This window comes from Triturus cristatus, chromosome 4_2 (genome assembly GCF_964204655.1).
Source record: "Triturus cristatus chromosome 4_2, aTriCri1.1, whole genome shotgun sequence".
Classification (NCBI taxonomy): Eukaryota; Metazoa; Chordata; class Amphibia; order Caudata; family Salamandridae; genus Triturus; species Triturus cristatus.
The window spans coordinates 54282590-54297837 of NC_140586.1; the positions used below are offsets into that span (position 1 = coordinate 54282590).

At 46.5% G+C, this 15248-nt stretch overlaps 1 protein-coding gene across 7 annotated transcripts in view; it reads left to right on the forward strand.

Annotated features, from left to right (window-relative positions):
• The window catches only part of RFX1 (regulatory factor X1), a 549504-nt gene that overhangs the window by 236567 nt on the left and 297689 nt on the right, over nt 1-15248 (forward strand). For all 7 annotated transcript variants that reach the window (XM_085600474.1, XM_085600477.1, XM_085600480.1 and 4 more), the window contains one exon: nt 14975-15094. In XM_085600474.1, the coding sequence (XP_085456600.1) occupies nt 14975-15094 (120 nt within the window). The remainder of the gene's footprint in view (nt 1-14974; nt 15095-15248) is intronic.

The following is a 15248-nucleotide window of genomic DNA, read 5'->3' on the forward strand; positions in this document are numbered from 1 at the left end:
ACTCCTTTCTTAATGTTGCTGGCATACTATGACTCTCATCTGTTGCTCGACCTCTCTGCCCCAAAACAATCCTTCGTTGTAGGCGTTACTTTAACCTACTATCCATGTTAGCCAAGTAACCCTCCCCCCCCCCCCCCCCCCCCGAATACTATCGACGGGGGAGGCCTTGTTGCCCACTGGCGTACCCTCACACGGGCATTCCCCTCACGAAGAACTTATTGAACAATGACTTTTTTCTATTGCACTGTTGCAATTTATTAGTAGTTCTGGGTTATGGTGGTACTACCGGCATATTTGGGGTGCCGTTGTGGGTGGGGGTGGCGGGAGGGGTAGTGATAATTGTTTGTATTGCTCTTTTTGTTCACTGACAGAAACAGGCACTGTACTGCAAGGCGCATTGTATAACACTCAATACAGGATGTATTGGACCCCTTCTTATTGTAAACGGACATGCTATCTCACGCTGAGCCTCTACACCTTAATTTAATTACTTGGAACGTTAGAGGCCTTCGCGATCCCCGGAAACGTAGGCAAATCCTCACATATCTGGACAGACATCATGTACATATAGCAGTTCTCCAAGAAACCCACTTGGATCCGGCCCGCTCCCCTACATTCGCTAACAAATGGGCCATGACACAGGTTATTTTCTCCTACTCCACTTACTCCAGAGGCGTAGAGATTTTGGTTAAACAGAACATGCCCTTTGCTCTCGGGGGTATACAGCAGGATCCCATGGGGCGCAGCTGTATACTTTGGGGCATATTGGGAACACAGTCGGTCACTATCGTCTGTAGTTACGGACCAAATATTGATGACCCTGATTTCTATACTACATTGTGGGGTCGCATATTACAGGTAGGATCTACTCATATTATCTGGGGGGGTGATTTCAATTCCGCCTTCAACCCGGTAGTCGATAGATCTAACCCATCCCCCGCTCATTATACCAAAACGCAAGCAGTCATACAGGATATACTAGCGGCTCACGGGCTCACAGACGCTTGGCGCCATGTCCACCCTGAACAAAGAGAAGGCACCCACTATACTGCCCTACACGCTTCTTGGGCTAGCCTAGATTACTGGGTGGTCTCCCGGGGGGCTGCCTCCTGGCTCAGACAAGCCTCACACCTAGCCAGGACCTACTCCGATCATTCATCAGTCCATTTAACGATCGCCCTGCCTAATTCTCAGTCCGCTCCTCGACTCTAGAGACTCGTGCCTGAGACATTGCTAGACACCGTTTTTAGGGCGGAGATCGGGGAGGAAATCACCAATTTTATAAAGGTCAACATTGATTCGGTTCCCTCGGTGGGTGTGGTCTGGGAGGCCTTTAAGGTCACAATTTGCGGGGTCTGCATGGCTAAAAGTTTTGGGGTTTTGCGAGATCTGCGCCGCACTCTTCACCGGCTGGAGGGAGAACTCAAGCTCCTGGAGGCTGACCTTTGGGGGGTAAACTCGGGCCCGACTCTCGCAACCTTTCGGGAAAAACTCACGGAATATAAAGAGACGGCTGACTCCGAGACATGCTTTCGGGGGAAATACTACAATGCGCATAGGTATGGTGAAGGAGAACGCCCTGGAAGGGAGCTGGCACAAACTATTTGCCACCCTAGATTTGTTAATTACGTCCTTGAGGTTAAAGACTCTGCTGGCGTGCGACACAGAGGCAGCCAAGATATTCTACTCATTTTTACTAAATTCTATACAGCCCTATATGACACCTGCCGAGAAGAACCCCCTGATTTTACCCCCTTCCTGCAGGATATCGCCCTTGGCTGGCTTGGTGATGCACAGCGAGAGTTCCTTGCTGCACCCTTTGAGAACGATGAACTACATGAGGCGATAATGCAGATGAAATCTGCCAAGGTCCCAGGATCGGATGGCCTCCCTATTGATTTCTACAAAGCGTATATCGTCCAACTACTCCCAATCCTCAAACTCGTTTTCAATGTGCCGCAAGACCTCTGCTGTCTCCCCCCTTCCATGAGGTTGGCATTGATCTCGTCCCTCCTGAAACCCGGTAAAGCAGCAGAATGCTGTGACTCTTAGAGGCCCTTGTCCTTACTTTACACGCATACAAAAATTCTCGCAAAAGTCCTAGCTAACCGCCTCAGCTTGTTAATGGACAAGTAAGTTCTCCCTGACCAGGCTGGCTTCATCCCGGGCCGGACGACTTTGCATAATCTTCGCACACTCTTCTCCACCCTCCGTACGGTAGACCCACAGATACCCTTGGCTGCTGTATTTCTTGACGCCACAAAGGCGTTCGAGACTGTGGAATGGGACTACCTTTTTATAATCCTGCAAAACATGGGCATGCTGCGGGGATTTATATCTTGGGTGCACCTGCTCTACACCAAACCCGAAGCTCAGGTCCTTGTCAATGGCCACGCCTCCCCATCCTTTCTCATCTCCCGCGGAACCCGTGATGCCCGCTCTCCCCTCTCCTCTTCGCCCTTGCGGTCAAGCCACTCGCTGCCAAGATTATACAATACCACCAGGACAAAGCTCTCCGATGTCTCCTACGCCATATTCTGATCTCTCTCTATGCGGACGATACTACGCTGTATGTTAGGGAGCCCCAGACAAACCTCAACCCGCTGCTCTGTAAGTTTGTAAGATTTGGGGGACTATCCGGGACCCATATAAACTGGTCTTAAGTCTCAAATCTTCCCCCTTACATCATCAATCCCGGAATTTGCTCCGGACTTTCCCATTGTATGGTGTGCTGAGGAGGTTAAGTACCTTGGTGTATACATCTCCGCGAACCACGACAAATTGATGCGGCTCAACTACGGTCGTGCTCTAGATGGAATAAGGGACAGTGTCACACGCTGGATCACCCTTCCGCTGTCTCTTGCAGGACACATATCCCTGATCAAAATGGTTATCCTTCCTAAACTCCTTTATTTATTCCTGAACATACCCTATAATCCAGGTAGGGCCTTCTTCACAATGCTTCGGACGGAGCTGATTCGCCTTACTTGGGGTGGTAAACAGCCCAGAATACAATGGGACATTCTCACTCGGCCATACTCTCAAGGGGGTTCGACATACCCAATTTTGAACTCTATTACACATGTGCACAGGCACATTATGAACACTTCTGGTCCCCCCCCCCCCCAGATACACGCCTCAGATGGCTGCTGAACACTGGTTATCCGATCCCATCCACTTAGAGGGTGCCATATTCACCGATACCGCACCGCGCGCTACTGACCCATCCCCAATCATCAGTGCTGTGAAGGCATGGCAACGCATATTGTTGCCAGCACACAGGCCCCCATGCTATATTCACCCCGACTTCCCCTGGTGTATCACCTGAAAATGTCTGTCCTACAGGAAGGCGTGTTTAGGAAAACTCAAGTCAAATATGGCATTAAAACCTGGGGGGACCTCTACCTTCATGGTACATTCCGCACCTCGCAACAACTTTTCTCCACACAACCACCTTCCCCCATGGATATTTTTTTATACATCTGATTGCGCGAGGGACTTAAAGAACATACCCCCACTTTCCCTCTGGAATCCCTGGAAGTTACTCCTTTGCGTCTTATATTAGATAAAGATGCAGCGCCCCATCTGGTTTCTTCCCTATACCGCACACTGTACACCACTCAGAGCCTCACGCAGACTACTACTAGGGACAAATGGTCAGTAGAATTGGGACTGGACATTACTGAGGGGCAGTGGACCTATTGCTGCAAGCAGACGGAACACAGCACGTCCAGTTGCCGCCTCCGTATCCTCCATAACAAATTTCTAGACCGCACATATTATACACCTGCTAGACTCCACCGCTTCAAATTGCGTGACAATGACAGATGCGGCCGATGTGGGATTGCAAGGGCGAACTTCCTTCACCTAGCCTGGGATTGCCCTGATGTGCAGGAGTATTGGTCCTGTGTGCTCGCAGCCCTGGAACAAATGACCTCGCTACACCTTCCGCACACCCCCCTTTTCATTCTCCTTGGATACAGTGAGGCCCTAGCAGTAAAACACCGGAAATTTGTCTCATTTAGCCTCCTCCTCGCCAACGGCGCATAGCATGCCGGTGGGGTCGGGGCAGAGCACCTAAATTCAAGGATTGGATCCAGGACATGGTATTCTGGCAGGACCAAATGTCCTTGAGATAATTGGGGGCCCCTCACGGCATACCTACTGACACACCCTATTGAGGGATCTGAAAATACACAGACTGATGATGTGACATCTCCCTGAGCTCTCCATGAGGGTTATTTGCTTTTGCCATCTCACGACTGTTCGCTACCACTGTATGTACCAATAGCCACCCTCAGTATGCCACCTCTGATGTTTCTTTTGTTCACAGATATATTGCTCAATGTGTTCTTTTTAGCCTTTAATGCGAGATCCACCATTTCGTTTATCGCTTTTAACCTGTACACGTCATGATACATTACCTATATTTATGTCTGCCTTTTTGTTTTGCTCTTGAAAATGCATAAATAAATAAATACTCTGATACATAATCCTGGAGCTTCGACGATCTACATTGAACTAGATGACTGAAGAATCTCCCTTGGAGTAAAGGAGTTACTCCCCTGCAAGGCAGGCACCAAAGACGCATCTGACCGGTTTGCATCTCCGAAGCTCCTGAGGACTCCGAAGAACTTTGCAACACAGGAGGTGGGTTTCCGTGGTCTGAGAGGTCGATCAGTGCCCACAGCAAGTCTGAGGCCTGTATCCCTCGTGGCGACCGTGCAACCCGAACCCCTGGACACCGCGTCACTTTGCAGAATCATCAGCTTTCCAACGACTCCTGCAGCTGAGCTTTGGGTTACTTGTAGCCCTGACCCCGAGCAGCAATTGCACCGAAGATTGCCGGCCTACACTCCACGAGTGTTCCGTGAGCTGGCCCTTTGTGTTTTCTGTCGAGGTCCCTTTGCGATCCCTGGTCCGTCAACTGGTGGGTCCCTGTGAAGGCAACTTTTACTTTAATTGGACTTACCTGGTTGATTCCAGACGTGTCCTGACTCTCCATCGCTTGGGGAGTCCCCAGGATCTTGCTGGTCCGCACTGAATCATCTTTTCTCTTCCTGCGTGGGTTGCAGTTGCCAAGGCTTGTTGTGTTCAGTCCGAGCTCCGACACTGCAGCACTCGACATCCTTCGTGGGACAGCTCGAATCCCGCTCCTGGTGGTCAGCTTCACGTCTTCGCACCTGAATCACCCGACAACGATGGGCATTTGTCTGTCGTCAACGAGAAAAAGGAGGGGGGCGAAAAAGGGCTTTTGAAAAGAAGGTCCAGCTAGGTGTGCCCTATAATGACAAACAAATTGATACCAAAGCTGTTCCTTAAAGCTAATGAGACGGACCAAGAGAGTATACAGGTGACTAGTCTGTGTAGTACTTAGTCGGATATTGGAGCCCTCATACAACCGTCTAGGTGTCGTGAATCACGCACCCATTGGGACGTGAAGCGTCATCATCGGGCTGCTCCTGCGTTGGGCCGGCTGGTGCAATGCTCAACGGGCTCTTTTAGGAGTGCTCTTATGGAGATCTTTTTATCCGGACAGCCGTTAGGTGATTGAGGGTAGGGGGCTCTATTGTGATGTAGATGAAAGAATAAGTGAGAATGTTAAAATAGGTAGGGGAGTGCCCACTTAATCAGTTTATTTTGGGGCCTTCTTACCTAATTAAAAATAGTGTGAGGTGGAGTGTGGATGCCCAGAGTTATGTGCTAGGTAGTCAACACTGCCTCATCTAGGGTCAACATGTTTCTCGCCCTGTTTGAGAATTACTCTGGCGATTCATCAGGACCTATTGGATTCTATCTACATTTTAGGCTGCATAACAAGTTTTAAAACAGCATTTTTTAACAAGATTACCTGCAACTCGGTCTACCCTATCGTATTCAAAGGTTAGCGTGCTGCAGTTCCTGGTAGAAGACGCAAGGAGTTCCTTGCGTTTGACGCGCCGAGTCCGCGTCTCCTGATGACCTACCCCGATCTACCAGGACTCCAATATCCGACTAAGTACTACACAGACTAGTCACCTGTATACTCTCTTGGTCCGTCTCATTAGCTTTAAGGAACAGCTTTGGTATCAATTTGTTTGTCATTTGTCTGTCGTGTCACTGGCAAGTGACCCAGACTCTGTCCCCTCTGCTTTCAGGTTCTTCTGGTCTTTGATCCAGGCTTGGATCACACCGGACACTTTTCTTCTTCCCAGCAGCAGCACTTTGCAGCAGATCGCCATTGAAATCAACGACGATTCCCGACACCATTTGACAGCCATGCATCCGGCTTCCATGGGTGAGGTAACTCGAGTACTCCGGTGCTCCCATGTGTGCTGGCCCTAGAACCCCCTAAGTCTAAAGGGGTTTGCTCAAAGTCCTCTCCTAAGTGTCCTTAACGTCTAAAATTCCGACCCTGACTTTCCCATAGAATAGTATGGGGCTCGCACCTGTGTTCTCACACTGCACACGTCCCCCGTGGGTCTCCTGTGTCACTACCTTGAGTGGTCCCTTGGGGTCCCAGCGATTCTACGTGCTCTAGGCATTGTGTCTAGTCAAGTCGTGGTTCTTATACCACTTTCTTAATATATGGTTTCGTCCACCCCTAGGGCCCATTGTGTATTGTGCTATTTACTGTCGTTTTTTTAGAACTGTATTATTGTGACTCTGAAGCTGACCAGGAGGATCAAGGTGATTCTAACCTGGAAAATCCAATCCATCCTGAAGGTGAGGGAGAAGGCCTCAGTGGTCCTCTCCATACCCCACCTGGAAGGATTGGTGGTGGACCAAGAAGATCAAGATCTCCTTCTCAGGAGTCTAATAATTCTGGTACAGCTGTAGGGGCCTCTGTCTTTCATGGGCTATTTTCCGTCGCTAGAGAGAGTCCTCTTATGAGAGAAAGTGCAGACTGCTTGAGTTTGAGAAAGCTAAGCTTAGGATCAAGAGAGAGCAGTTGGCATTGGATAAGGAATCCCTGGAGCTCCAGAGAGCTTCACACAGATGGGGGCTAGAGCCCCATGGTGGCAGCAAACAGAGGTAGAGATCATACTCATGACCATAGGAACCTAAAAAAGATTGTCCCTCCCTACCAGAGTGGGGATGACATCCACAAATGGATAACTGCACTGGAAAGGGGCTGTAAAGTACAGAGGGTCCCTCAGGAGCAGTGGGCAGCAATCTTGTGGCTCTCCTTTGCAGACAAAGGTAGAGACAAGCTCCTCACTGTTAGAGAAGAGGATGCTGACAGTTACAAAGTCTTGAAGAGTGCACTGATAGATGGGTTTGGCCTAACAACTGAACAGTACAGGTTGAAGTTCAGAGATACCCAAAAGGCACAGACTCAAGACTGGGTTGACTTTGTAGATTGTGATACTAAGGCTCTGGAGGGCTGGCTACTTGGCAGTAAGGTGTGTGATTGTAAAGGATTGTACAACTTAATTATGAGGGAGCAAATCCTTACTAATTGTCAAAATCAGCTGTTGCATCAGTACCTGGTGGACTCTGATCTGACCTCTCGCCAAGAATTGGGTCAGAAGGCATACAAATGGGTCAGAACCAGGGTGAGGCAGAAGGTTCAGAACCAAGGTGGTGACTCTTAAGAAGCAAGATTCTAAAACCTCAGACAAGGTTGAGGAGAAGGGTAAAGACCAGAAGTGTTCTCAAGGGCCCCAAAAATCTGCATCTGGTGGGGAGTCCCAATCTAACAAAGGAAAAGGCCAAAAGAAACCATGGTGTAAAATCTGTAAGCAGAAAACCCATTGGACAAGTGATTGTACAAAGTCCAGCCACCATTGCCCCTAAGGCAACTGTTCACCCTAGTTCAGCTCCAAGTGGTGGTACTATAAATAAGGATGTAGTAGGGTTAACCCTGGGTTCTGAGGTGGACTCTGGCCTAGTCAGAGTTCCAACTCAGGCTGTACTGATCTGTGATGGAAGCATGGATATGTCCTCCTTTGTGAGTCCCAGTAATCTGGGCAAATACAGACAGCAGCTTTTAATCAATGGAAAAGAGGCATTGGCATTCAGGGACACAGAAGCAAGTGTGACAATGGTGACAAATGATCTTGTGGCTCCTGAGCAGATCATACTTGGTGAAATGTACCAAGTGACCAATGCTAGCAATGTCAGGACAGACCATTCCTTGGCAGTTGTTGATTTCTCCTGGGGAGGGGTAACTGGCCTTAAGAAAGTTGTGGTGAGTGCAGACCTCCCTGTTGAATGCTTGCTTGGCAATGATTTGGAAACTTCAGCTTGGGCTGAAGTGGATCTCAGGACTCATGCAGAAATGTTGGAAATCCCTGCACATGTGTTTGCTGTGACCAGGTAACAGTCAAAAATGTCAAAAGATGAACAGACCCTGGATCCTGGAAGAATGGACCAGGTGCCTCCCAAGAAAAGGAGCAGCAGGGGTAAGGCAGTGTCTTCCCCCCTGGCTCAGGAAGCAGATCAGTCTCTTGAGGGAGATGATCTCAGACCTGAAGAAGGAACTGTCCCAGATGAGCTTGAACCTGACCAGGTTGAGTTCATGGGGACAGGGGGCCCTTCCAGGGCAGATCTGAGCCAGGAGCAGCTGAGCTGCCCTTCTCTTGAACCCCTCAGAAAGCAAGCTGCTGATGAGGCTGCTGGGAAGGCTAGTGGAACCCATAAGATATATTGGGATGATGGACTCCTGTACTCAGAGAGTAGAGACCCCAAGCCTGGTCCCTCCAGGAGGTCGGTTATACCTCTGAAGTTCAGGGGCTTCCTATTGACACTAGCCCATGATATTCCCTTAGCAGGACACCTGGGCCAAAACAAGACTTGGGTCAGAATTTTCCCTCATTTTCATTGTCCCCACATGTCTGAAGACACCAAGGAGTTTTGTTGCTCCTGTGTCACCTGTCAAGCCAGTGGTAAGGCAGGTGGTACAACAAAGCCCCCCCCCTGATACCACTACCTGTGGTGGGGGTTCCCTTTGAGAGGGTTGAAATTGACGTAGTTGGTCCCATGGATCCTCATACAGCATCTGGGCACAGAATTATACTGGTGGTGGTGGACCATGCCACCAGGTACCCAGAAGCCATTACCCTTAGGACCACTACAGCTCCTGTGGTGGCAAGGGCCCTGCTTGGAATCTTTTCCAGAGTGCGGAAGTTTCCCTAAGGAGGTAGTATGTTCTTTGGTTTGAAAAATGCACCTGCCACTTTTCAAAGGTTGGTGAATAAAGTCCTTACAGGCCTGGAAGCCTATAGTGCAGCATATCTAGATGATATTGCTGTATTTAGCTCCACCTGGGAGGATCACCTGGTCCACCTGAGAAATGTTTTGGAGGCCCTGCAAAAAGCAGCCCTAACTATCAAGGCCACTAAGTGCCAGATAGGGCAGAGTCAGGTTGTGTACCTGGGCCACCTTGTGGGTGGAGGCCAGGTTCAACCATTGCAGAGCAAAATCCAGACCATAATGGACTGGGTTGCTCCAACCACCCAGACTCAGGTCAGAGCTTTTTTGGGCCTGACTGGGTACTATAGAAGATTTGTCAAAGGTTATGGATCCGTAGTGACCCCTTTGAATAACTTAACTTCTAAGAAAATGTCCAAGAAAGTTCAGTGGACAGTCAGCTGTCAAAAGGCATTTGATGACCTAAAACAGGCCATGTGCACTGCTCCCATTCTGCAAAGTCCTAACTACTCCAAAGAATTAATTGTTCAAACAGATGCATCTGAGTTGGGGGTTGGGGCTGTGTTATCACAATTGAATGATGAAGGTCAGGATCAGCCAGTAGCTTTTATTAGCAGAAGGCTGATCCCCAGAGAGAAACATTGGTCAGCCATTGAGAGGGAGGCCTTTGCTGTGGTTTGGACTCTGAAGACGTTGAGGCCATACTTGTTTGACACACACTTCATTGTTCAGACAGACCATATGCTCCTCCTATGGTTAAACAGATGAAGGGTGAAAGCCCCAAACATTTGAGGTGGTCCATTTCCCTACAGGGGATGGACTATACAGTGGATCATAGACCTGGGAGTAACCATCCCAATGCAGATGGACTCTCCAGATAGTTCCACTTAGAACATGAAGACTCAACTGGTCAAGGTTAGTAGTTTCATGTCCTTACGTTTGGGGGGGGGGGGGGGGTTGTGTAGGAGAGTAGGATCTGCTTCTTATTGTTACCCCCGCTTTTTGCTGATGTTTCACTGTTTTTCGACTTTAGTCTGGCTGGGGCCCTGCTAACCAGGACCCCAGCCTAGCTGCTTCCTCTCTAAACTGATTACCAGTATTTTAGGTACACTCCAGATTGGATTCTGGGGTACCCTTATAAGTCCCTAGTATATGGTATACTATGTAGCCAGGGCATAGGTACCCCAGAGGCATACCAGGGGCTGCAGCATGTATTATGCAACCCCTGGGAAGCCTTCCAAAATTATACCACAGGACTGCTACTGCAGCCTGGGTAAGGTGGTGCATGCACCCCTTACTGAGATATAGGTTCACTATATCTCTACATATCGCTGCTCTCTATAGCTACCACTAGGATAGCTTTCAATAAAGGTTGTCTTTAAACCTATCATCAATAAGGGTTGTTTGGACTGGTACAAGGTGCCCACTATAAGTAGTGGACAGCATATACCAGGCCAACTTCTCACACTAATGGCCCCCATAGCCCTCTCCAACATTCTGTCAATAGAAGTGCATTTCCCTAGGGGGACAGAAGCTAGGTGGCCACCAAGTCTGTTTTTCTGCCCCATGACAACACACGGGTGGCCTCAACCAGAGAAAGGAAAGAGCATGCTACTACTGTTGCAAAACCTGGGCAAACAGAATGCGGACACAAAGAGGTTGAATGCACTAGTACCTGGAAAGAGCAGAATCAAGAGGGGTGGCCCAGCCCAGCCTCCTAAAGGGTATAGTTGGGCCCGGGCTTCGCCAGGGCATGGAAGCCCGGTCCGTTATCGTCCCGAGCAGCGGGAAAACCGTTGCTGTTTTAAAGCGCTGCGGGTTCACGTTCCTTATCCCCCGCTGGTGCCTTCCTTGATGCGAGGTATGCTGGGACTGGAAATCCCCAAAGCAAAGACTGCTTTCACTGCAGTAGAAAAACTGTTGGCTCACGCTCCTCCTCCCCCGCTGTCACCTTCCTTTATATGAGGTATGCTGGAATTCCCCAAAGCAAAGTTCTGTCCCGCACAGCGGGGAAACTGTTGCCACTTTAACCCCTTCGATGCGCATGACTGAGCGGTTCCGTCATGCGCATCGGTTGCGCTGTGCGTATGACGGAACCGCTCCGTCATGGCCCCGCCCGCGCAATAGAACCTTCAGCACAGCGCGGTAATCCGCGCCACGCTGAAGGGGTTAATGCGCAATGGGGCTCACGCTCCTCCTCTCCCTCTGGGGTATGCTGCGGCTGGAAGTACCCAAAGCAAAGACTTTGTTTATAAATAGGAATTTTTAAATAATAGTTTAAACCAAACTTCATCGCCCCACTATCATTTTTCTTTTTATGCAATATTTATAATCTTTATTAAAAATTATATATTTGATTAGTTTACATTATTTAAAAAAGAGTAATTAAAAGAAATGTATAATAATTGCTGTATCATTTTTAATCACTTAAAAATATATTTAATGTTAAACTAAGTTATTTAATTTAACTGTAGTTCCCATAGAGTGTTGTTTTATTCCCCTGCCTCTATTGATTTCTTTGTGAGTGTGTTACGGTACCAGTGGTGCAATGTCAGGCTCAAGCACAATAACGCATGTTTTGACCCCTTTAGGGCTAAAGTAACTTTTGAAGTGTGTTCTGTGAATAGCAAGTGTCTTTCTCTTGTTTGGATATGTGTTTTCTATAAGTATGTCCCTCTCAAACCCGTCCTTAAATTTTCCCTACACCCTTCCCATTTAGTAGTAAGTTTTCCTGCACTCCCACATATAATAACAAAACATATACCTACGCACATTTCTGAGCAGAGACCTTTTCCCAGAAAGGTTAATAGAGGCATAGTGTTTGGCTGTAGGTTTGTGAATTCCATTTTGCAGTATGCAAGTAGTGCTACTTTATGTGCTACGAAATGCAGTTAGTGAACGGGCTGAAGGTGTTTAGAGTGGACTTTGTTTTGTACAAATCTTTTCACCAGACTGCTATGGTCTAAGCCGGAGTTGTGGATCCCTGCTTATTATTGCAGGTCCCCTTTGAATCATTATTTGAATCCGGAGACCCTGGCCTAACCTATTTTGATGATTTGAGCCATAAAACAATACACAAAAATATGGAGACGAGTAATCTTCAAACAAATACACAAATGAGGAACTATTTAATTAAATTCACAAACAAATACGAAAAAATAAACATATATAATATGCAAAAAAGAAGCTGAGAACTCTGGGTAGTTCTCAAGTTTAGGTGGAAAGCATCTCCAGTAGACAGCACTCTCAACACAAGCGACTCTAAATTTGCTAAACTCAAATGTCTGCTTTTCTATCAAAGTTTTTAAGCGTAGGATTATTACAGTGCCATCCATGCTGCGATAGAATGGGACAAAGTCTTTTGCCATTTCTACAGCAATGTCTCAAAGCATAGGATTAGCACAGTAGTATCCATGCCGAGCTGTGCAATGGCTAAAGCCATTTACCACTCCAGGCACAGTATTACAGGTTTGGATTGGTAAAATACCATCCCAGCCAACCTGAAATGAATAAAAGCAACCCCTGACATGTGTTTCGCTCACATTAGAGCTCTTCAGAGAGGTATAGCTTTGTCCAGACACACACACACACATAGATACATAGATAGATAGACAGACAGACAGACAGACAGACAGACAGACAGACAGACAGACAGACAGACAGACAGACAGACAGACAGACAGACAGACAGACAGACAGACAGACAGACAGACAGACAGACAGACAGACAGACTATGAAAGTGGGAGGCCACCCATCATCCGCACTACATTTTGTTGTATATGCTTCCCACAGATCAATCTTAGGATAGTAACTTCATTTTCAGCCCCCAGTCTCGAATTCCTTTGCATTTACAAAACATTTTAAAAAAATTAAACTTTATCTTTTTACACATTATTAATCTGTTAATATTAGTTAATTTTCTAAGCAGTTGTGGACCGCTTCGTTAGACGTCATGGACCGCCATGGGTCCCCAGACCACAGGTTAAGGACCCGTGTTCTAAGCAACCTCTAACCCACTAGTCCTCTTTTTCTTGCTAATCTTCCAACACACTGGGAATAGAGGGAGCCAACTTAAGACTACTGAAGAGTTACTCATCTGTAGTAACTCCTGGGGTTGATTCTATCATGTCATTGACACAGTTTACAGCTTCTGGTCGCATTAGAGGAGGAAAGCTATATAGGAACTATGGGTGAGGGTCTTGGAGGAAAGCCATGGGGCTGGGTTGTTCGTATTACATGACCTTCTAGAACGGGTGTCTCCAACCATTCGATCGTGAGCTACCAGTAGCTCATTGACACCTTCAGAGTAGCTCACAGTCTTAAGTTCATTTTTTAAAAAGCACATAGTCACATTTTTATTTTAAGTTAAGAAGAGGCTGTGTTTATTTTGCATCACTATCTTAAGGCTGGAGATAGCAGGCCTGATAATGAGCAGCGCTGAAGTGAGATTTATGACTCAGTGCACAGAGGTGAAGAACTGAAGCACTGAGGTATTTAACACTTAAATAAGTACCTGTCAACTCAATATTGGGGTGTGAGAATGCTTTTAAGTGGTAGAAAATTAAAATGAAAAGTCACCTTAATGATAAGGTTAACTCTCCTTTTTAATTTTCTCCCATTTTAAAGTGTTACATTTACAAACAGAAGACCTCTTGCTCCCAGTAGCCGGTAGACAGACACTTTGCCATATTTATAACTAAAAAATACAGTCCTCTTTTTAAATGGGAGAAATTGAAAGAGAAGAATCTATTTCTATGAAACATGTTTTTCTCCACTTTCAATTAAACCAATTACGTATTAATGTCCTATGGAGCATTTTTCTTCAATTTAAATTCCTTCCATTTACACAAATGGATGTATTTTTATGTTATTAATATGGACCCTTGTCTATAGGCCACTGGCAGCAAGATACCTGGTATTTGTAAATGTGACATTCAGAAATTGGATTACATTTAACTGATGAGTTTTATGAAATCCATATTAACATAAAGCTAACTCTTCAGTTTAATTTTCTCCCATTTCAAAGTGTCACCTTTACACACAGCAGGCATCTTGCTCCCAGTGACTAGTAGACACGGTGCCACACTTATAACTGAAAAATATAGCCATTGTTTTAAGTGGGAGAAATTTAAAGTGTTCCATATCATAAACATTTTTGCAGAAGGTTTCCTAACTTTACAATTCTCCCATTTAAAAAAATGGTTATACTTTTGTATTATACCTGTAGTGGGGCCACATATGACATAAGAAATTCCAGTGCCACAAGTACATATAACATAGTCTTTCAGTCCTCGATGGATCTGTATAATGTACAGTATATAAAATTTGAAAATGTCAATAAAAATATGTTTAAAAAAAAAAACATAGTCTTTCAGTCACCCATACACATTTATCCCATTCATGCGGACACATGCTCATACATCCTCAAAAACCACATGGTACTGACACACCTGGCAGTCCTGTCATAGTCCCCCTAGTCAAAGTATTTTTTTCAAACCATTGTGTCTGGTTCTATAACCATTAGGCTTAAAGTCAATAGAGCTGGGTGTGAGGGTGTCTGGAAAACAACACCATCGAATTGCTTAGCCTTCAGTAGATCACAATGATTTTTACTGATCAGAAGTAGATCTCACTACAGAAAAGGTTGGCGACCCTTGTTTTATAACATTCTGGATAAAGCTATACTGTGGTGCTTTTTCCCCATATTAATAAAGGAAATCGTTTAGGTCGACATATACATGACTAAATAGCCAGTTTGCAAGGTGCAGGTAATCGCAACAGTCAGTTCATAGATCACAGTTTTAATGCTCAGTGGAATGTAACAAATCTATTTTTCAGGGGGAATTCCAAGTACCATTACTATGGGCTACGCATCAAAGCCAATTCTGCCCTCCTCCGCCTGATGGAAGACCAACAACACCTGGCAATGAGGCAGCAGCCTTTCTCCCAGAAACAGAGGTATGTATTTCTCGTGCAATGGTACAACAGCTGGTACTGAAATACTTGTACTGTGGTAATTGATCTCAGCATGGTGTCTGTGCAATAGTGCCTGACCTGGCTTGGCATTCCATGCAATATCACATTGTCATAAAATAAAACCAGTACAGTATCT